The sequence below is a fragment of the Dunckerocampus dactyliophorus genome, chromosome 1 (assembly GCF_027744805.1).
Source record: "Dunckerocampus dactyliophorus isolate RoL2022-P2 chromosome 1, RoL_Ddac_1.1, whole genome shotgun sequence".
NCBI classification, from domain to species: Eukaryota; Metazoa; Chordata; class Actinopteri; order Syngnathiformes; family Syngnathidae; genus Dunckerocampus; species Dunckerocampus dactyliophorus.
The window spans coordinates 14,323,098-14,347,434 of record NC_072819.1 but is presented as its reverse complement, the minus strand read 5'-3'; the positions used below and the strand labels follow the sequence as shown (position 1 = coordinate 14,347,434).

General features: G+C 41.0%; 1 protein-coding gene across 3 annotated transcripts in view; it reads right to left on the bottom strand.

The window, feature by feature from the left end:
* The window catches only part of grm6a (glutamate receptor, metabotropic 6a), a 36,923-nt gene that overhangs the window by 9,182 nt on the left and 3,404 nt on the right, over nt 1-24,337 (bottom strand). Inside the window, exons 1-9 of one of the 3 annotated variants that reach the window (XM_054767635.1) lie at nt 16,665-17,679; nt 8,809-9,025; nt 7,155-7,290; nt 6,930-7,084; nt 6,697-6,837; nt 4,255-4,455; nt 3,852-3,991; nt 694-816; nt 345-609 (exon numbers count right to left, since the gene is read on the bottom strand). In XM_054767635.1, the coding sequence (XP_054623610.1) occupies nt 345-609; nt 694-816; nt 3,852-3,991; nt 4,255-4,455; nt 6,697-6,837; nt 6,930-7,084; nt 7,155-7,290; nt 8,809-8,920 (1,273 nt within the window). In that variant the 5' untranslated portion in view covers nt 8,921-9,025; nt 16,665-17,679. Of the gene's footprint in view, nt 1-344; nt 610-693; nt 817-3,851; nt 3,992-4,254; nt 4,456-6,696; nt 6,838-6,929; nt 7,085-7,154; nt 7,291-8,808; nt 9,026-16,664; nt 17,680-24,337 lie in introns of those variants that run through there. The other 2 variants (XM_054767617.1, XM_054767626.1) reach the window with 2 other exon arrangements.

The window sequence follows — 24,337 nt, the reverse complement described above, 5'->3', positions numbered from 1 at the left end:
GTACCAGGAATTAAAATGGATCAATAAACTGAAGAAACAAGGGTGGTCTAATCATTTTTTTCTTTACTGTATTTTGGGTAATACCTGTGTAAAGGTGACTATAGGGATAATATTTAAAGTCTAGAGGGCTATAATAATGTTTAAAAAATGTATTTAGAAGGTTGTAAACTGGTTTTCTATGCCCTCGCTCGAAAAATTTGTAAAGAAGGAATCGGGTTTGGAACCTAACTGGTTCTGCGAGAAAAAAGGCATTACTGCTTTTGGGAAATCAGGAAATAAATGCAATGTATGTACACATGTATTCCAATTTAGTCATAGTCATGGTGCTTGTGTTTAGTGTGTACCTGTCAGTAAAACATAGCTGAGCTCTCTTCCAGCCGCTCTAACAATGGGCGTGTCATTAAAGCGGATGAAAGTGATGACAACCGTGCTGGTTGCTAGGATACCAAGCATGGAAAGGGCGGCGGGCACTAGGGCCCAGGGGGAGTTCCACTCCAGTTTTATGATCGGAGTCGGACGACAGGCGGTTCTGTTGGGAACCGGCCGCATGTCTGATGGACATATCTCACAGGTGAACTCGTCCAGTTGGTACTGGTAACCATCGCAGAGCTGTAGACCGGTCGGAGGAGCAGAGAGACACACATCAGACATACGTGTCAGAGAGACACCTCAGATAGACAGACAGGTAGTTACCTCACAGTGCCAGCAGCAGGGGACCCCTTTCACCATCTTCTTCCTCTCTCCTGGCTTACAGGGAAAACTACAAATGGAGTCTGGAAGTGATTTATCTCCTCCAGACCACTGCATCTCCTCTAGCTGGCAGACAGACGGCAGACATTCACATAGCTCATAAGAGTTACATTTTTTGGCAGTACAATGCTATAGCTCTTCAACTATAACTTTGGTTATTATCAAGAAAACCATGGAAGTTGCTAGCTATCATCTCTTAAAGGGATAGTTCAGATTTTTTTACATGAAGTTGTAAGACATCCCCATCAGCAGTGTAGTCCAATAACAGTGACTTACCCCCCACTTGGTCTCTCTCCTAAGTCCAGTTCTGGTCGGATTTCTGTGATGATGAAAGTAGTTCTGCTTCGTTGCTGGGGACAATTAAGTAAGGAGTTTGGCTTCCCAAAACAATATGCGTCAAAAGATTAATACATTTGCATCATAAAAATGCCTTCTCAAAAAAAAAAAAAAAAAAATCACACCTCACAAATCGTTCGGCGTTTGTCTCCCGCTACATTCCTGCGCACTGTTGCCTGTGCGTTCTCGTGTATGTGAAGGAGACGATCTACTCCCGCAACGGAGCGCAGCGGCCATCTTGTTTACATATGTGTTCCACAGCGGAAGAAGATGGGAGTGTCTTCATCACTTTCACATGAATGCGCAGGCGACAGTGAGCAGAGATACGGCGGGAGACAAAACATAACCTTGAGCGTTTTGTGAGGTTAGATTTTTTTGGAGAAGGCATTTTCGTGATGGAAATGTATTACTCTTTTGAACTCATATTGTTTTGAGAAGCCAAACTCTTTGCTTAATTGTCCCCAGCATTTAAGGACTTAGGAGACCAAGTGAGGGGTAGGAGACCCACTGGGGGGTAAGTCGCTGTTATTGGGCTACACTGCTGATGGGGAAGTCATACAACTTCATGTAAAAAAAAATCTGAACTATCCCTTTAAATTAAACTCTTATGAGCTATATTTGTTACCATCATTGTATTTGTCCAAGTAAATGCACCTTTAGTTGTACCAGGCATTAAAATGGATCAATAAACTGAAGAAACAAGGGTGGTCTCATCACCAAGACTTTATATAGTACCCACAGTTTATTTGTGAATGCATATTATTGGTGAATTTGTAAAATAAAATGTAACAAAGGTTACAGTCTGGTTGTGTCTTAGAGCTCACAATATTGTAGAAAAAAATCATCATCCTCATTAGCAGGTCCCCATTAGCCAAATAAAATGTGTAACTATCCCTGTAAATATGTACAGTACATACATGCGTCAATAAAGCCTACCGTATTACTGAAAATGTATGTGTCTTATTACGCCAAATAATATTTGGAGGTCTACCTAAGATGTGTAACTATAACCTTCACACGAATAAAAACCATTATAAATATTTATGCGGGGAAACGACTCGGTGTTTACGGGTGTTTGTAAATATCGAGTCGACTTTTTACTAACATCGAGTTGTTTGCTAACATTTTTTCACAAATCATGAATTACTTTGCAGCAAACAAATAATAAAATCACGTACAACTTATGTACAAATAACTTAGGTCAAGTACCCCCACTCGTTGCCCCCACTTGAACAGTGGAGATTACATCGGTTCCATATTTGTCATCTTCAAGGACAGTTTTAGCAATTAGCATCATTGCTTCTTTGACAACTTCCCGATTTTTTTTTTTTTTTTTTTTTTTAATCAAGAGTTGCGTAGCTCTAAATGAGGCTTTGGTTGCTTTTTGGGAGTTTTTAACTGGCCTCGTGAAAAAAAAGATTGCTGTTTTGAACAAAGCAGCCTTTAACTCAAGGACTCTTTCTGTTCGTAGTGAGCTGCCCTGTGGGTAGTTAGCATTGCAGCTTGTGTGAGACGTTGTGAAATGTTTCTCTACATTGTGCCACTATGTCGCCGCCACAGTCAACCCACAAATGAGACACATGCAGGTTAAAAAAAACTCTACCTCCCATTTATTGTGAAAATTCTATGTTTAATGTCTTTTTGGGGGTCAGTCATCTCCTCATTTTCGCTGCGCCCGCTAGCTTCTTTCCACCATGTTTGTACGATTGCCACAAACGCTACGTTTTGGTCATGCAAAATGCTGACCTTTGAACTATACAAGGTCAGAGTTAATTTATGTTAAACATTTTTAAAGTGTTTTTTAAATACAGTCAAACCTATCTTAGCGGGAACCTGCCTATAGCGGCCACTGAAAAATCCCCCGCAGAAAATGTACGTGTTATAGACCCTGTGCATAGCGGTCACCTGCCTAATGCGGCCAGCGGCCACCCATTTTGTATCCCTTGGTCGATATCTGACCGCATATAGCGGCCAAAATACTGACTCAAGCAGAAGCTTCATGCACGAAAAAGTTTCGTTTTTTAATCAACGAAGTGTGTAGCTTTTAATTACTGAGTCCTAGCTCAGTCACAATCATTCACAAGATCCACACAAACTGTCAGTTGTTCCACATAAAAAAAGCCGTCTTCTTTGGAGCTTGTTGCGGACAGTGACATCGTTTATTTCCTGGTGTTTATTTCCCTTCCCAACTCTCTCGACACTCACAGATAGCACTCAGCCTAGCTCTCCTGCTCGTGACGTCGCACCGTCACTTCACGTCACTTCCTACTAAAGCTGTAATGACACTCTGCCGTATATATAGTAGCACAGTTTTGTTCTGTGGGTTGTGTAGAATAACAAGCCTAGTTGTTCTTTACAACTTTTATCCGCAGTCCCACAGTGCCCTCTACTGGTCAACATGTAACAGTATAATTATATGTATCTGCAAACACAACAAGCTTCTAATCAAAGACATGTTAATATGTGCGCGCACAAATTCAAAATGGCCGCCAACCTGTCTATAACGGTCACTTTTGCCGTTTCCCTTTAATGGCCGCTATAGACAGGTTTGACTGTATATTCTAATTTCACTTTTATTGTCATTGTCAGTTTTTTAGTGTGATTTTAACAAGAATCAACCAAAAAATGCAGCAGATGCGACTGGTAAGTGACGCTATTTGAGCTATTTTTAGAACAGGCCTGCGGGCGACTCATGTGGTCCTTAGGGTTCGACCTGGTGGCGACCCCTGCCCAAGACGTTTGTTCAGACCCAATCGGAGACTTACGTTGAGACGCAGGTTATTGGTCCACTGGCCAATGACATGGTAACCAGGGTGACTGTGGTTGGTCATCTGGAACTGGAAGATGTCGTAGCGACCTGGAGCGTCTCCGTTCTCATTGAACAGAACGCTGGTGCCTGCACTTCCTGTCGGAATAAGGAGACACGTGTTTGACCTTTGACCAGGATCAGCTGCATCTAACACACCTGAAGTAGACATTTCCCTCTGGCGGGATGTGTCTGCTCAGAACAAACTATCAGGACCGCCATGTTTATGTGACTGGACAGACAGGTGTCCACATTGTTTGCTTGTGTGCATGCGTGCGGGTTTGTGAGAGAGAGCGAGACAGAAGACAAAGATAAACAATGGAAAAATAAGAAGTTGACTTAGACTCAGAACGTGGTCTCACCGTTGAAATTGACGGCTCGGATGTAGTCGAGCAAAGCGCGTCCCTCCACTGGGTCCATGTTGCTACAGACTCCTGAGGCGGCGCTGCAAAGGTTCTGCTGCATGCTGTGTAGCGCGTAAGCTACAGCATAGACCGCATCAATCACAAATTGGACCTTCCCCTCCTGTTCGTAAGAAGAGTCCAGGCCAATTCTCTCCTGGCCTGTGGACACACACACAAGCCATGCGACATCAGGTGTGGTCAGGGGAGGCAGAACTAATATATAACTAATATAGTTCATAATAGGGGTGTCACAACAGACTCAGCTCACAAGACGAGGTGATACATAATATTGGGTAATATGGTATTTTAACATTTAAGAAAACTACAATGACAAAATACACCCAAATAGGGTTGTGACAAAATATCTATATATCCAACTATCACGATATTAACCCTACTATGGATTACCAATACCTTTCAACTTGTATCGTTTATTAAAATCATTATTATTATTAAAATATAGCCGCTATAAACTTCAATCACCGTTCTTCAGTCGAGTCACCATTTCACATGTCACCTTGTCATGAACTGGTCGGACGTCACAGAAGAAAAAGATAAACAAACGGTGCATAATCGTGAAGTTGAACGGAAAGATACGCCTGCATAGTTAAAATCAAACTTGTGGGCACCCTTTGGCTTTTACAGTGTGGACGAGACAACGCTGGATAACAACTTTGCATTATGGAAGAAGTGTCTGACGAAAATACGACAAACAGGCAGTAGGACAGGTATGAACAGCCACCTCGTTCGCTACCACGCTCACGGGGGAAAAATGTTTATTTTTCTACTGAAATGCTAAATGTTGGGTTGTTCAGTCAAGAAACATGCGTTTAGTTTACGTTTGACATTGTTGTGCTGTTCAACCGTAACTCGTATCTTTTTTTTTTAGCTCTTTCTGGTGAATACGTCACTACTGCTTCATAGTGTTGATCTACTTGAGATTCAGTACGTGAGATGTTGTGTTTTCTGAATGTGTTTAAAATTGCTTTATTGCTTGGCACATAAACTAAAATCCTGTTTCCACTTATGTTGCACTAAAACAGACTCACTTTTTTTGCAGCATTGCTGCTTGTATTCAGGTTAAAATACTGTATGCTGCAAAAATCCCACTCATTTTCTATACCGCTTGTCCTCATTAGGGTCACGGGTAAGATGGAGCCTATCCCAGCTGAATGCAGCAAAAAATACACTACGGAATTATTTATTTGGTTCACCCTATCACCGTATCGACATATTATCATTTGCGTGAGCCATGTATCGTGTGTCATCTCGTATTCGAACATCGCTCCCTCACTCCATCATCTTTTTCGACATTCATTCATTACTAAATTGTTGCCGCTTTGTGGTTGACTGCAGCTTATTAAGCAAAAAGTACGGATATTTAAGCAAATTGTACTTTTTTTTTATTGGGTATTTTCCAGCATAAAAATGGCTAAATGCACTAAAAATGGCTAAATGCTCTAAAATATAAATGCAGTATAAGACATTAAGACCACACCTTCTGAATGTAGTATTCTACTTTGGTCACAAGGTGGCAGTAATTGTTCCGTGAGACCAAAGCACCAGACCTGAACAATCGGCTTTAATTGGAGGTTTGATAGGCACTATAGCAGCAACATAATAATAACAACAAAAACAACACAGATTGCTGTTGCAGCCATAACCCACAACAAGCTAAAACTCGCCACTTCCTGTTGATTCTGTTCCCCTACAAAGTAAACTGTCTTAAATGGCTTACTTTCTCTAATTATATCTAGTATATTGGATAATATGAATGTAAATGTGACTATATGGGTGTTATTTAAAAATTTAAAAAATTATTTAGGAGGCTAGACTACTGTAACAGCCTTCTCACCGGGCTCTCTAAACAAGCTGCAAAACAGCCGCAGTACATCCAGAATGCTGCTGCTTATGTCCTGACTAGAACCAGGAAATATGACCACATTAGTCCAGTACTCGGGTCTCTATATTGGCTTCCTGTCAATAAGAGAATAGACATTAAACGGTTCTGTTTATGAAATGATTTCATGACGTGATTTTACCCTTGTTTTCTGTGAAGCACGTTGATATATACTGTATATACAGTATATATAACTATCCCTTTAAATGAGGCTTGGCTTGTGACTCCGATCACACAATACCTCACAAACGGGGTTGCTTTGCGCATGCTCGCTTCTGTTTCTCAGCCAATATAATGTTTGCAGAAAGTTATTGTACGGCATACTTCCCACAGCGTGTGTAATATCATCGGACAATACTGTACACCCCAGAGAAAAGTCATACAGTGAAGCAGACAGTGCTCTTTTGCACCTGAAGGGGACATACGTGTAAATCAGACTCCAAAGTACTAAGTGCCTCTGCCTGAGGTCACATGACATCAAAGATCAGGACTGAGCACACCTGTGCACTTTTTTTTGCCAGGGTCCACTTTGATTCCCGGACGGGTCAGTTTACATCGGAAGTCGTCTTCCCAGAACTCGTTGAACCAGATGTTCCTGCGGTTGTTCTCCAGAGAGCGTGACATGAAGTACTGATCAAAACCTAGAACACACACACACACACACACGCACGCATACACACTCATAAGCATGCAAACACACACACACAGTGGTGCCATGGATGTTTCTTCTTACCATCTATCGACGCTCGTTTTGGCAGGATGGTCACCGCGCCCTCTGCAACGTCCTCTAGCTCCATGATTGGTGAGCTCTTTGCCCCCCAGCTGTCAGAGCCCACAAACAGGAAGTGGCCAGTCAGGTTGGCACGCCTGGCTGCCTCAAGGACCTGTCTATCATGGCGGAAAGGGGCAGAGTCAAGGGGGAGTCCAATTAGCTGGCGATGATAACATCATAACATACTTGATGTCGTCCTCATTAGCAAAGATGATGACTCCTCTGGCATTGCTGGTCTCCATCAGACGCTTGATGATCTTGTCAAACTCACCATCGGTCGGCTCACGAGGGATCTTCACCGACTGGGCAATGCACACCCCACCTGTGACATGCAAATCACCACACAGTAACACAAGGCCTATTCCATAGTGATAACGTAATAACACGAGGGGACGGCAACGTGAAAGACATGAGGTGAGGACCAGAAACATCCCAGCATATGATCGAAATCCCCAGATATCATGCAAATATCTTATCATGCCATTCTAATTACAGTGGAAGTCCACCCCTTTTATGTCGACAACACATCTATGTGGAGCAATTCATCAAGTCCCAGTCCTCCGTGTTCTTATTATTACTAAAAAATGCCCGTTTAAGTCGACGTCGACATAAAATTTGAGACCCAAGGGGTCATTTCTATGAAAAATTTGTCAGTTTATGACAGGGGGTTGGAAACCTTTTTGGCTAAGAGCCATGAAAGTGTTTCCGTGAGAGCCATACAACAACTTTTTAACAATGATTACAACTAAATCCATGCATTTTTAAGCAAGACCAACAATTTTAGAATATAATCAGTCCCGGAATTTATTCTTTTTAATAACAGTGTTATACGGAAGCTATCCACTAATAAATAAAATACTTCTTACCATTAATGAGACTTCTGGTGCTGCATGGTTTTACACTGTACTCCATATCTTTGTTTTCGCATCTTCTCCGTCAAAAGGGTTTGCGCTGCAGAATTAGTTAGCTGACTATTTGATTGAAGAAGGGAATTTCACTTCTTGACCTCTCAATGATCCAAGTAGGTTACAGCATTATCCAGTAATAACCGAGTTTTGGTGTCTAACCCGGAAAATATTCTAAGGACAGATGGCATTGGCTCTGGCCACCCAATGGATGGATGTATTAACATGTACAAGAAAGATATGCATTTTTAATGTTATTTTTAACACTGTGATTTCTGTAATGTTTTAGTTTAAAATGTCAGTGGAAAAAAAAGTAAAATAAATACATTTTATTGCGTTAAGATATATCTGAGAGCCAGATGCAGTCATCAAAAGAGCTACATCTGGCTCCCCATAGGTTCCCTACCCCTGGTTTATGCTGACATGTGTTCTAGTATTGCGAACTTCATTATCGCTACTCTTCAAATTAAAAGCATGGTAGTATTAACCTGCATTCTACCACAGCAAAGAACAAAATGTTGTTTTTTTTGTTTGTTTGTTTGTTTGTTTTTTTAGATTGCGAACCACCAGAAGAAAGATTTGCACGTCCCAAAGCATGGTAAACATGGTCAAAGTTATTTTCGGGTTATGACGACAACCGCTTACATTGACAAGAGTCAGCCAATCTGATGGATGTCGACTTAAATGGGTTCCACTGTATCCAAGTGGCCGTGGGTAGCATTTACTTTGGGGGTGAGAACCAACAACACAGTCCCTACAAAATGAATTAATCACACCCATGTTTTAATCCCAACATTTAAGTATTTTTGCATTTCTCTTACTTTTGATTGGATTACTGACCGATTATTAAGTCGACAAATGTGTGGTAAGAAAGCTAAAGCTACAGTAAATATTTTTATGTATATTTTCAAAAAGAAGATGATGAGTGACGTTACCAGCTTCTCGGGAGATCTGCATGAAGGCATCCACGCCGCTCTCGCCATAATTTCCCTCAGAGGCCAGCGTGGAAACGTAGTTCCAGCCGAGGGCTTTGACAATGTCAAGCATGGCCTGAGCCTGGTACGAGTCTGGAGGAACCACTCGAGAGAAGAAGTCATAGCGGTTGTTGTCGCTCAGTTCTGGAGCAGTCGACGCGTAACTCACCTGAGGGATCTGAAGGACGACACAAATACACAAAGACAGACTCAGGGAGGTTTATTGTCATCATTGTTACATGCAGCTGTGTACGATGTGAATGGACAGACATATTTGATCCGATACACTCGTCCCTCGTTTATGGCTGTTAACTGGGTCCAGACCCAACCGCGATAAGTGAATTTTAGCAAAGTGGTAGCAAAGTTCAATATTAATAAATGGAATATTTTCATAGTTATGTCATAGAAACCTGTTTATGGTCTTCTAAATAGCGTTTTTAACATTATTAGATATAGTCACCCTATAGTCACCTTTATATTTGTATTATCCAATATATATAATAAGATATATAATATATTAGACATAATAAGATAACACTCACACATTAGCAGTTCCTTGTTTTTTTCTGGACAACATACTTCCTGCCGTGGCTATTGTCGCATCAATGAATGTAATGGCAGCTTTAAATGGCTTTACATTCATATTACCCAATATAATAGACATAAAAAAAGTAAATAAGCCATTTAAGACATAAATAAAGCTCCTGCTCGGTGTGTCACAGTAAATGTGTTCCCTTGGGAAACTTAGTGGCTGGCACACAGATGTGTGGAGGACAGAAAGCGATGTCGGAGGTTCAGAGTTGAGTTTTAGCTTGTTGTAGGGTTATGACCCCAACAGTAGCCCGTGTTGTTATTATGATTATTATGTTATTATTGTTATTGTGCCTGTTGTGAGAAAAAGTAAACCTGCAATAAATGCCTGTTCTAGCGATCACGTCTGGTGCTTCTCTCACCAAATAATTAAACCTAGACACCTAGTGGCCAATGTACAACACTACATTCACAATTACAGTGCTTCTTCTGCCTTGTATTTTAGTTCATTTAGCCATTTTTAAGCTTGGAAATGCTTCATTTAGGCCAAGAACAAGTACAATTTGCTTAAATATGCACACATTTTTTTTTTTACTAATAGACCATATTCAACCACAAAACAGCCATCACGTATTATTTTTTTAAAACAACAGAGGGCGCAATGTTCAAACTGTGATGTAGCAAGAGACAACTGCATAACAGTACCCTCCTAATGGGACACCACCATGTCATCCTAGACGCTATGTAACGGTGTAACAGTACATGTGTTTGTAATCACCGTACACATTAAATGAGGGACAACGTGCCTCACGTCATGCTTCGACTTAAACAAATACCGTGCAACCCAACCTTTGGCGATATGGACTCATGGATAGCCAAGATGAAGCCGGAGCTTAAAAACCCCTGTTCTGTTGTTAAAATCTCCTGTTTGGGAGCACTTGGCCTTGAAATACGTAAAATGGACAAAGACAAGCAGATAAGATGAAAGCAGTGTGCCGCTAATCAATAGAGTTGGGGAAAGGGGTTGCAAACTGGAACTATTAATGCTGCACTTTAGCCAATAAGAAAATTTACTCAAGAATAAAATAATCATTCACACTGTTAGTGTTGCACTTGTCTGCAGTGTTGCACCAGGTGTCCAAAATGCAGCCCGCAGCTAGTTTTTTTTTATTGGCCCGCTGCTTAATCATTCATTGTTAATGAAATATGTTTAGATAGATTTTACACTAATTTGGTTTGTTAGCTACAACATAAAGCTAAGATGTGGATGTTTTGTTCAGGTAGCTTACCATATACTGTATAAAGTCAATATTATAGTCAAATATTGAGCAGAAATGAAAAGAAAAAGGCATTTTGAATGGTAAGTTTAGCTCCAAAACCCTGGCAGTAGACAAGACCAAAGTTATTTATACTGTTTCTACCGTCTACCATCTTTAATACAAAATGTATCAAAGTGGCCTTCAATTTTTCTGTATGTGGCCCTTGCTGAAAGGCTTGGCCACCCTTGATGTAGAGGTGATGCGCATGAAAAAAAAAAATGCTCATCTTTTACAACCAGGCTGGAAAACACACAAACAACACAACTCAATCACAGGTCAAAGTGGGCGGAGCAGACAGGACAAATGACAGCCAAAAGACGAAAAGATTAGTTGTGTAACAGCCAAATGTGTGTCACTGTTCAATCAAGTGAATAACAATCACATTAGTGTGTGTGTGTGTGTGTGTGTGTGTGTTTGCAAGCGTTGGCAGATTAGTGTAAGCGACAACGGCGAATAGTTCATACGCTCATCATGTTACGTGTCATACTTCAGCCCAGAGCAACACAAAAGACAAAGTCATTTCATATTTGATCACCAACAGATGAGAAGAAATTCAAATTATCATTCAAATTCAAATTATCATTAGAATTCTATTATTTCTTATTTTTGTCACCATCAGTTTTCCAGTCCATTTTCCTCCCTTTCTGTTATGATTGATGTGTGACCTTTATCTACTTACACTTACCAGCTTTTTGTTCTCCCTCCCCACACACACGCAGCGTTATTAAAAGCATTAAAAGCAGCAGTCAAGCAGACACAAATTGCTTAAAATATTAATCCAGCTTGCAGACGGGCAGCCTGTGTGTTCCAGTAAAAATGGTAAATGAGTTCACAAGTTTCAGTGGCGAAGCTGTTCTGCCTTTTGTGTAATTATTAGTGTAATGATGAATAATAGTACATAAAAATAAACCTCTCTGAATTCACTGATATACATATAATATTCCCTCTGAACTGAAAATGAACTGAATGATAATAATTCCAGTTTCTTTCACATGTACTTTCTAAACTGTAAAAAGATCCAAGTGAAGTAACAAACCTAATGACATTGTTTAAGGATGTCACAACACACTCAGCTCACGAGACGAGACAATGCACGATATTGTGCTCACGCGAACGAGATTGTATTTTAAAATTACTTTTTTTTTTTTTTAATATAATTTTTTATTGAGCACCGACAATGTATGTACATGAACTTACATGCAGTCATACAAACGTACAGACAAGGGAAGACATTTTGGAACAGTGCTCAGGTTTTTTTCTTTTAACAATATAACACTCAGGCGGGCGCCTGTCATACCCTCCCCCTACCCATGAACAAAAGGGACACCTCCCAGCAAAAGGCAAATAGCAGGGAATCTCAGATACATTGAGAGAAAAAACGAGAGGGAAAAAAAGAAAAAGAAAAAAAAAAACAGAAAGAAAACAACAACAAAAAAATGGAGACAGACTGAATGCGTGTAAGTGATAAAAATGTGGATATAAGATATCAATAGTATCTATATCATAAAGCTGCACACTCCTCACTGATTACATGAATTGACTTCACTTTATTACATGGGCCATCCAATCCTGTCAAGTGGGGATAGTTTGGAGCTTACGCAAGTATGTCAGTACTGGGTTCCAAACAGAAAAAAATTTGTCTCTACACCCCCGGAGTGAGTATTTTATTTTTTCTAACTCGATATACTGTATTAGGTCACTCATCCATAGAGACACTTTTGGTGGCTTGGTTGATTTCCAATGGAGTAATATCCTTCTGCGCGCGAGTAGTGTTGTAAAAGCGAATATGTTTTTGTGACTTCTCCTAATTGTAGGACCACTCTCGTCTACCACGCCAAATATGGCCACTGTGGCAGAGGGTTGAAAGTCAGTATGTAGGGCCTCTGACAGAGTTTTGAAGACCATGGACCAGTAGGGGGTTAAAGATGGGCAGGACCAAAACATGTGAGTTAAATGTGCAGGGGCCGTGTGGCATCTATTGCATCTTTCATTTATATTTGGGTATATTTTTGCTAGTCTCGCTTTTGAGTAGTGACTGCGGTGCAGAACCTTAAATTGTATTATACTTAACCTTGCACAAGAAGTGCTATCGTTTACTTTTTGTAGTGCGTTGTTCCAGACATCCTCCTCCAAGATAACTCCCAGCTCGTTTTCCCAGTCTGTCCTTATTTTTTGAACAGTTATATCTTTAAGAGAGGCTATACACTCCTTAACTCTTGAAATAATTTTTTTAGGGTTTAGAGGACTTTCCAGAAGCTTGTCTAGCGCAGATACCAGCGATGCATATGGGAAATTCGGATCGCTACGCTGAAGGAAGTGGCGAATCTGGAAGTACCGAAATAGGCTGGATCTAGGGAGGTTGAATTTAATTGATAAGTCTTCAAAGCTCGCAAAGGTACTATTTATATACAAGTCTTTAAAGCTGCAAATACCCTGTTCCCGCCAGCGAAAAAAAACTGAGTCCGATTTAGCTGGGGGAAAGAGGTGATTGTTAGTTATTGGACCAATATGGAGAAGGTTATTCAGGCCAAAATTCTTTCTAAGTTGGGACCATATTCTAAAAGTGTGTATTACGACTGGGTTGTTGGTGAAGTCTGAGATGGTAAGGGGGAGGCTTGAGGTCGCTAGGGCCTGGAGAGACGTAAAGACGCAAGATGAGGCCTCCAAACGACACCAGTCCGCGTCAGAAGTGTGAAACCAGTACATAATTTTTTGAACATTTGCGGACTAGTAGTAGTAACAAAAATTTGGAAGCGCCAGGCCACCTTTTAATTTGGGCCTTTGTAACAGTTCCAAACGTATTCTTGGCTTCCCACCGTCCCATATGAATGAGGTGAGGGCCTTGTCGATCGTTTTAAAAAATGATTTGGGTAGATATATTGGTATACACTGAAATAGGTAGAGAAATTTTGGCAACACGCTCATTTTAATACAATTGACTTTCCCTGCCAATGACAGGCGAAGTGATTTCCATCTTTTTAAGTCCGACTTAACTCTTTCAAGCAGAACGCAAAAGTTTTCCTGATAGAGTTCTTCTATGTCCCTTGTAATTTTGATGCCCAGATATTTAAAGCCCTTTCTGGATATCTGAAAGGGAAGGTCGCTGTCAGACAACTGGAGAGCCATAGCGTTTACCGGGTAACATTCACTCTTACTGAGATTCAATTTGTATCCTGAGAATGCACCAATTTTCCCAAGGCGTGTACAATGTGAGGTACACTTGCAATGGGGTCTGACACATACAGCAACAGATCGTCCGCATACAAAGATATTCTATACTCCCGCCTACCTCTGTGAATTCCACACACTGATGGAAGCGACTTAAGTGCAATAGATAAAGGTTCAATAGCTAGAGCGAATAATAGTGGACTGATGGGGCATCCTTGACGGGTCCCTCTTGACAGTTGGAAATATTTAGATTGTTTGCCATTTGTAATTACGGAGGCTCTGGGTGAAGAGTATAGGAGTTTAATCCATGAAGTAAAATTAGGGCCAAATCCAAATTTTTCAAGACACGCGAACAAGTATTCCCACTCGACCCTATCAAAGGCTTTCTCTGCATCCAGCGAGATGACCACCTCAGGCAGCGTTTGGGACGTAGGAGAATTGATGATATTCAGGAGCCTGCGAATGTTTGTGAACGAGTGACGCCTTGAGATAAAACCGGTTTGATCTGTTGAGATCACATCATGCATTGTGTCTTCCAAGCGCAAGGCTAGAGCTTTGGCTAAAATTTTCACATCGCTGTTTAGAAGGGAAATGGGTCGATAAGAGCCACATTCAGTGTTAATTTTATCTGGTTTTAACAAAAGGGTAATTGTAGCCTCAGTCAGTGTACGCGGGAGTGACCCAATGGAGAGGGAATCGTTAAACATATCAAGTAAGATTGGGGATAATTTTGCAGCAAATTTTTTATAAAATTCAATTGGGTATCCGTCAGGGCCAGGCGTTTTACCATTTTGCAGTGACATTATTGCCTTAGAAATTTCTGCTTGTTTTAGTGGGAGCTCGGTCTCCATCCGATGTGTTGCACTGATTTTCGGTGTCTGGAGGTTATTAAAGAATTGCTCTCTGTCAGTGCTGTCATTGGTACTTTCAGGCATGTACAATTTGGAATAAAACGAGGCAAATGTTTCATTGATTTCTTCAGGGTCAATAGTTAGTTCTCCATTTGCTCTCTTTATTTGTGGAATTTGCTGAGATACTGAGCGACACTTGAGCTGCTGCGCCAAGAGGCGGCTTCCCTTATCACCGTGCTCATAAATAAATCCTCGTGATTTTAGCAGTAGACGTTCTGTTTTTTTCAGTTGACAGTAAATTATATTGTATTTGTAGGTCCAGTTTCTTTTTATATAATTCAGGGGAGGGCGCAGTAGAGTACTGAGCATCCACTATGTTTATTGATTTAATAAGGTCCTCTTGTTTACCTCTATTCATCCTCTTCATTTTGGCCGAGTATGCAATAATATCCCCCCTAATTACTGCCTTTAGTGACTCCCACAACAGAGAGGGGGATATTCCATCTTTCTTATTAAATTCTAGAAAGTCATCAATTTTTTGGGATATCAAATCGCAAAAAGCTTTATCACCGAGCAGGATGTGATCCAATTTCCAGGGAGGACGTTCCATTTTATAAGGGGGGAAAGCAAAATCTAATAGTACTGGAGCGTGATCCGATTCTATTATAGTTGAATATTCAGCTTTTGTAATAAAGGGCAGGAAATTCCGATCAACGAAAAAATAGTCTATCCTACTATATGAGTGGTGTACATGGGAAAAAAAAGAGAATGCCTTGCCTTGAGGAAATAGGAATCGCCATGGGTCAACATTCCCCATCTGGTCCATGAAGGCTGACAGCAACCTGGCCATTTTTGAAACATTTGTGGATTTGGGGTTGGAACGATCTAGCACAGGGTCTATTACACAGTTTAGGTCCCCCCCAAAGATGAGCTGTTGTGAATTTAGGCTCGGTATTAATGTAATAACTTTCCCCATGAATTTATCATCGTCCCAATTTGGCGCATATATATTCAATAACACAACGGGCCTATGACAAAGGACCCCAGTAGCCATTATAAATCTCCCTTGTGGATCCCGGGTAATATTAGTTAAGTTAAATTGGATTCTTTTATGTATCAATATGGCGGTACCGCGAGATCTGGAATCAAGGTCTGAGTGGAACACTTGACCTACCCAACCTTTTTTTAGCTTGTTTTGATCCTTCACCAAAAGGTGTGTTTCCTGGAGGAATGCAATATCACATTTTAAATGCTTCAGATGATGAAATATCCTGGCTCTTTTAACAGGTCCATTCAGTCCCTTGACATTTCAGCTAATGAATCGTATAGCCGTCTTGTTAATGTTCCCACTGTCTTCCATGAGGATCTAAGTAGTTAAACAACAAAAGTTGTGAATACAGAAAACAGAAGTGTAGCATTTCAGAATGTCCAGTCCCCTTCTTCATCCTCTTCTGCTCCCTCCACTCCCATCTCCCTCTGAAACAAACAAAAGGAGGCGCAGCTCGCCAGGATCTGGGGGTGTCCCTTCCCATAACACTATCCCATTCCCTCCCCCCCCAAAAAAAAGAATACAGAAGTGAAACTATGCCTATACTTAACACTCTCCCTGAGGTAAGCTGCAGGCTAAACGTTGCACTCCTAGACTTCTTGTCTGACACTTGTATGCGATTTGGCCGTGAAGGCTCCCAGCAGCGTGAAAAAATAATACTAAAACACTTTCAACGTTAAGATACACTGATATGATATGGCTTATGCTGAACGAATGGCTGCAGCAAAAGTAAACTATATATTACAAAAACTATTGGTGTAAATGCAATAAAACATTGAATTAACCATACTTCTTGCTAGCAGCCTATGGGGGTGGTGTAGCCCCCTCAAACCAAACAGCAAACATTGCTAACTATATAATTGCTAAATGCAATGTTCTTAGTTTTGCACTTTGCCAAACCTCTGGTCATAGAACTTCTGAGCTTCATCAGGCGAGTTGCAGATGAGCACATCTCTCCATGTGCGATGCGCAGCCGGGCGGGATACAGCATGCGGAACTTGACGTTCTTCTGGTACAGGGCTCGCTTGATGGTGTTGAATGTTGCTCTCTTTTTGGCGAGTGATGTGCTGACATCTTGGTAAATACGCAGAGTGGTATCACGGTATTTGACATCGTGGTTCCGAGCCCAGCGCAGCGCCGCCTCTTTCTGCTGAAACCTGGAAAAGCATATCAAAAACGTGCGTGGAGTTTCCGTCCGGCCGGATCTGAAGGTCGGGGTCCGATGAGCCCGCTCTAGTTCGGGTGGCGTGGAGAAGACATCTGGGCCCATCACGGTCATCAGCAGCTCAGACGCGAACTTAAGTGGATCTTTGCCGTCCTCACTACCTTCAGGGATGTTCAAGATACGGAGATTAACTCTTCGGGACCGGTTCTCCAAGTCATCAAGCCGGTCCAAAAGCAGTTGATTCTGCTTCCGAAGCGTTTCGATGTCGGACTCTGCTGAGGTTAGCCGCTCAAAGTTATCGCCGGCAATAGTTTCCACGGAGGTAAGACGGCCCTTAAGTGAGTTCACTGCTAGCTGCAGTGAATCCAATGAGGCTTGTAGTGGCTTGATGGCTTCTTGGATCAGCGTAGATACATCTTCCTTGATGGAGGTCCTCTGCTTAGCGAACTCTGCCGACAGCTGGTCCCTAACAATCAGCATAGCCGAAGTGGGCTCTTCTTGGCTAGTCGTCATGTTGCTAGCTGTAAACGAAGCTAGCTTCTGTGCGGCCCGAGTGGCTGGCGTTTGAGCGCTGTTTGACGATTTAATGCTCTTTGAGTTACTCATTTTGCAAAAAAATAGTAGCGAGTATATCTAGTAATAATAAAAGTGTAAAATTTTCAAGGAAAAAGTTCGTCCAATATAGGAAAAAAAGAAAGTGAGCCGGGAGCCTTCACCCACACGTCCTCTCACTACATGACACCGGAAGTCTCCCCCCTTTAAAATTACTTTTAACAAAACTACAATGACAACATTTACGACGGAACAAAAACACTTTTTATTTAACTGACTCACATAACAATGCAGGTACGTTTGAAAATGTTCCATGACTTTGCATGCATGACCGAAGCATGACGCTTTTAACTGCTGAACTTTTTTCCCCACAAACTGAAACTAAAACTAAAAATTATGAAAGTTAAAATTCTGATGGCAGTTGTAGATAGCTGCTCCTACTAATCACTTGTGTTCACGTGTAGTTACGTAAAGACACGTGTAAAATAGATTGCAGAAGATTAGATTTATGTTTATGCTAAAAACTACAGTTCCCATAATGTTTAGACTGCGCTGCTTGGAATTAGGTCCCAATTAGACGCTTCTATCACATGTTTTGATAGAAGTCATGTGCAGTGATCATGTTTTGATCTGGAAAAACTTTTGCCAGATCAAAAAAGTTGATCAAAAGTACAATTACTACAGCTTCTGCTTGGACGTTAGCATGGCGGCAGCTGTTCAGCTCTGATGAAAAAAAGCACCTGCCGAGTGACAAGTGGCTGGGAACACCGGGGTAGGGTGGTTGCAAGTTTTATAGTGTGCATAAAGCACTAAATATGTGGTGCCAATCCTGCCTCGCACACTGCCACTTCCATGTTATTATCATTCACAGTAGCGATGCCATATCTGGCAGTCTGATTGACTTCTGGCTGCCGTTTCCGCGAGACAGCTGTTCTCTAGACGAAAAATATCTTCACATTTTAATCTTCTGACACACCTATTGTCTTCCCTTACTGGTCACAAGACTGTCAACAGGGAAAGTTTGTTGAGTGAATAAATAGGAAAACTTACTTATGTCTTGAAAAAGGGCCTCCCATTAATGGTCAGACAAGTTTGTCTAATAGGATAGAAGACACCATCAGATTTACAAAGCTCAGTCCGAATAGATTGAGATGTGTAACCCGTTGCGGACAAAACTAAATTGCAAGTACAGTGGAACCTGTTTAAGTCGACATAACCGGTTGTTGGCATGAGCGAAACTAGTCATTGCTTGCACATTTAGTTGTGATTTTGGACAGAGACAAAGACTATGGGTGATGATAAAGGATTTTTGAACCCACAACAATTTGTTAACATTGTTTTTTTTCCCATTTCTACAAAATGTAAGTAGGTACATTAATAGAAATAATAACTACAGAAAGTGTTCATCTTCTTAGGGTTGCACAATTCCATCCATCCATTTTCTACACCGCTTCTCCTCATTAGGGTCGCAGGGGTATGCTGGAGCCTATCACAGCTGACTTCGGGCGACAGGCGGGGTACACCCTGGACTGGTCGCCAGCCAATAGCAGGGCACATATAGACAATCATACACACTCAGATTCATACAATTTAGAGTTGCCAATTAACCTAACATGCATGTTTTTGGAATGTGGGAGGAAACCGGAGTACCCGGAGAAAACCCACACATGCACGGGGAGAACATGCAAACTCCACACAGAAATGCCCAACGGGGATTCGGACCCAGGTCTTCCCGATCTCCTGACTGTGAGGCCAAAATGCTAACCACTAGACCACCGTGCGGTTGTGCACAATTATTCAAAAAAATGTCAATCACCATTTTCTTTCTTATAAGTGATATTGCAATTCTCTTGGACATTTTTTTCCACATGCGCACATTAAAAAAATATATTTTTTAAATGACATTATTATATTTATTATCATTAATACAGTTTTCCCAATTTCTAAAACACAAAACCTGGTTCCTGCAGCACAAAAACAAAAATATTTTTGTCAATCCCAAAAGTGCGCACACACACACACACACACACTTGCCATAACCATAAACACAATTCACCCATTTCCACACGTCTTAATATTCAACACTCTTTCTGCAAAAGCATACACAAAAGTGGCCAAATAAGTAATTCATATAGCATTCATCATTCAGCAAACACATGTGGGTCACTAAATATAGCCTCAAATCATGTTCATGTGCTTTGGAACAAAGGATCTCGACCAAGCAGTGGTTGCTGACAACAGAGAGGATGGGGACGAGAAAGAAGGGAAGAGGGAGATATGATCATGCTGATGTTTGTGTTGTGGCTGTCAATGCTGATGAACCTGTATGCGTGCTGAATATGGAAACATTATGATAATAGCGGAATAAATAATAGAATCAATCCTGAACATTTTGGTGCCAGTGTCTTGAATAAATCCCTCCAGTGTATAACAAACACTCCCGTAGTCAGTGTTTTGACAGCTTGTGTGTATTGTCTGAGGGTTAAAAACTGATTGAGACCAAAAGCTTGGTCGTTTTTTAAGGGAGGTCCAGGAAGGACAATTGACGGTGGACTTTGATAGAAATGAATGGGATGTCATGAGACACCCAAATCGTGAGACGAGATGATGCACAAGATTGGGTCCACGAGAATGACACAAGATTAGATTTTAACATTCATTTTAAGAAAAGTATAATGAAACTACAAAAACAAACTTTTTTTTAATAGAACCTCATCACAAAATAATGCAGGGACGTTTTGAAAAGTTTATTGCCTTAGAAATTGACGCTAAACAATATTATTGTCAACATTTTCTGAGAACAAATAAAATGTTAAAATATATAATGTCATAATAATGCAATGTTTCCTTCATGTCATCTTTCACTCTGTAAAGTTGCGGAATTGGCATTTGTGACATGTATTTTCTCACAGGTAATTGTACTGTCCAACGTTTACAGCATTTCCTGAAATGCTGGTTTTTCATCTGTATTAAAGAGCAGCAACTCTTTGGCGATTACTTTCTGTGACCGCACACCATTTTGTATTTACTTTGCCGACCAAACGTCTCAGTGAGTGGATGGACTGTCTGTCAACTTCCTTTGGGCTTACGCCAGCCTGCGCATGAAAAAGGCCAAGAAAATCGTTGTGACGCTTTATCAAGTGAACTCCAGTGAATTTTCTTGAGTTTTATTTCATACTTCAACTATTTACAGGAGCTTGTCAGGTTAGGTTGATAACCTAGAATCAAGGAGGAATAGCATCAAATCACTACTCAAGACTAAACCCAGCTGTAGCTTAGGAACAACAATAGTTGGTACATACCAGTGGTCTCTCTGGTCTTCTCTATAGTTGGTACATACCAGTGGTCTCTCTGGTCTTCTTTCGTTACAATCGCTTAAGTAGTGGTGTCGCTTCATTGTCCACTAAATTTCCCAATTATTTACTCTGTACAACCACATATTATGCATATCATATGTTCATGTATGTCATATATAGGTCTCAAACAGGTCAATTTTACAACACGTTTGTAACAGAGGTTTGAAGGACATGCATTCTTAGCATCATAATTGTCATACTCTTTGATGAATACAAGTACAGTGATGTACAGTCATGTGATGCTTATTTTTAACAATATATTCTCAAAAAAGCCGAATGCGACCCAACACCTCCCACTTGACACCCCGGTCTTAGGTCCTCTTGAACCCAAGGAGGTCACGCCAGTTTTTTACGGGTTTTACACCTTTCGTAATGGAAATTGCCTGGCTTTCTCCTGGCATGTCCGAGTAGAAGTTTGTTGTCACTGATGGGTACACGCGCTTTCTGGCTTGGCATCTTTGCATCAGTGGGTGTCTCATGTGCAGAGTTGGTCAACATTAGGATAAATTGGATTTCTTCCTATATCAAAACTCAATTTCCTTCAAGATTGGTGATGGCTTGTTTTCCTACTTGGACTCTGGTCACCTCGGTTGCTCCAATCCAGAGGAGTGGGATTGCGCGGTTGATGCTCCAAGATCCTGCTGATTTTTGGTTTGAATTAATCTGTTCCATCCTGGTACTTTCAATGTTGAATGTGGTAAGCGTTTTTTTGAAACTGGTGAGGTTTCTTAAGAGCAAGTTTGCCTTCTCCAATGTTTTCTTTCTGCGCTTGACCACAGGATGTGAATCCTTCTTCAACTAAAGGATTCAGTGCTGCAACTGTGTGTGTTTCAAATATATGGGCTTTGACACCACACATTAAAAACTCGGTATCTTCATCCTTTTAGGCCGCTAAACTATTGAAGGTTGTGTACCTTTTTTGTCTTGAGAAGAACGCAAGGGGCCTTTTAGGGCGTTTTCTCGTTCTTCCACTGATGGTTTGACCTTTTTGGCCATTTGGAGAAATTGCCTCCCATTTTGGTTGAATGCATATTTGTTCCTAAACAGCTTGAATAGCTCCCTCCTGATCTGGTGGTGTTAAGCTGGCTGTGGATTTTACAAGTCCTATCACTTGATTTGTGTTCCATTTAAGGTGCCAGACAGTTCCATGGGTTTATCACTGCCGTTCGCAAATGTGATTTCATTCGGTCTGGTATTATGAAACTTGTGTAGAATGTGATTTGTCCAAGCTGCACATATTCCTGACAGTTTTGTCGTCTTGATTTGGGAGAGCAAAGAGTTCCTTGGCTGTCAGGGTTTTGGTGTACCCATTCCTCCCACATTGGCCTGATCGGGAAAATGTATAACGCCTCTAGGATGTTTTTAATCTCCTATAGTTTTGTCAAGTTCCTCTTGACCGTTGGGAGAATCAAGCTATCAGATGCATCAAGAACCTTGTGTTCTTCAACTACTTCTTAGGATTGGCAGAAGTATAGTCTTTCTTGACAGGTCAAGATATACTTCAGGAACCTTGTAAAGTTTTTCTTGACCGTTGAGAAAAGTTTTTTGACCACTTCTGCATCTTTATTGAATGATTAACTGAGTGCCTTAATATTTTGTAAGTACAGTATAAATATAACTGTTTTATGATTGCCCTCTTTCATTCAGCTGGCGTGGAGGACCAGGGGACCGGTGGATGAGACGGGGCACGGAGCTTTGGATCTTTTCTCCTATTCTGTCTGACTTATTCTCAATACAATTCTTAAACTGAATCTGGTGTGTAGGTCTTCTTTCCTTCTCGTAACTGGAGGTTAACGAACACGTAAGGGGGAGGTGAAATTGGTTTAAGTAATTTTTTAAAGTGGTCCTTTGACCTTTAGTAGGTTGTGGAGAATTTCATCTCCTACAGTTGCAACCACTGAAGGTGGGTGGACGAGTTGCAACCACTGAAGATGGGTGGACGAGTTGCTTTAATCTTGATAGACTGGGCTGGGATTGATGGTTGCACTAATCTCTCTTTCTCAACCTGTGGGGTGCGAAATTGGAATTTCTTATGCTTCAGGCCACTTTTACTCTCTAGGAAGTTTCAAGCCTTGCTTTTAGTTACTTCATCTCATCGTGCGATGCCTGCATTTCCCACACTGAGATAGCTTATGTTGTTTCAGTCACCTGATTTTCCAAGTCATGCAAGTGTGATTGGCAACATCACGATTTATGTCTGCAAGCGATAGCTGTTTAACTATGTCGCAATCCTTTTCAGCCCGTTTAATTAGATATAAGGCTGCTCTTAATAAACAGTATCTCGTCACTAGACTGGTGCGAACGAGTTCCTCAGTTTCTCCAAGCTTTACTTTTATTTTCTTCAAGTCGTCTTCCAAGCACTCTATAAGCGCTATGTTCTCTTTCCCATCAGCAAGCTTCGATTTTGAGCCCAGTTTAGTCTTCACTTGTGTCTCTTACTTTGCAATAGCATCTGACGAGTGTAGCAAATTCCTCTTGAAGCTCTTTCGCCGTCAACCTTTCCGCCACATGGTGAATTAAGTTAAATTTCTTTGTGAAGGAACCTTTAGCAGCAGCTTGTGCCCTTTTAACTACTGCGAGTTCTGTTGATCTTCCATTTCGACAGATGTCAGATTTAAGGAATTTCTTTTCCATCCAACACCTGCACCATGGGTATCAACTGTCAAGTTCCTTTGGATTTCACACTATTTACACAAGCTTGTTAGGTTGATAACCCAAAATCAACAAGGAATATCATCAAATTACTACTCAGAGTAAACACAGTTGTAACTACTGTAAAGACCTACAATAGTTGGTACATTGGTCTTCGCTGTCCATTAAATGTACTAATTATTTACTCTATACAACCACCTAGCATCATATAATGCATGCCATAAGTATGTCACATCAAACAAGTCAATTTTGCATCACATTTGTATCAGAGGTTTGAAAGACATGCATTTTTAGCATCATAATTGTCATAAGAATTGTCATACTCTTTGATGAACACACCTACAGTGATGAACAGTGTGATGCGTATTTTTAACAATATATTCTCAAAAAAGCCAAATTCGACCGAACACTGTCAGGACTCTGGGCTCTCTGGGCTTTTTTTTTCCCAAAAAGGGGAAAACTGCATGGGTGGATATGCTGGAGGTAGCCAAGTTCTTTTTGTTGCCTTTTATTTTTTTACTAGGTTACCCAGTGTTGCCAACTTGCAGATTTTGTCGCTAGATCTGGTGACATTCCAAACCCCCTTGATGACATATTTTCTCAAAAGCCACTTGCGACAAATCTAGCGACTTTTTCTGATGTCGTTGGGGAGTTTTAGAATATGGTGAAAGCATGTATTGTTCTGCATTTTGCATTCTCACTGAGCAGTGGCGGGTGCTGTTGACAGGTCCGCCCCGCCCAAAGGTAGTCACAAGCCATGATGTGGAGCTCTACGCACCTGAAGAGTGAGCCATTGAATAAACACAGCATAATCTGTTATTCGCTGTTCAATTGTGCTAATTTAAAAA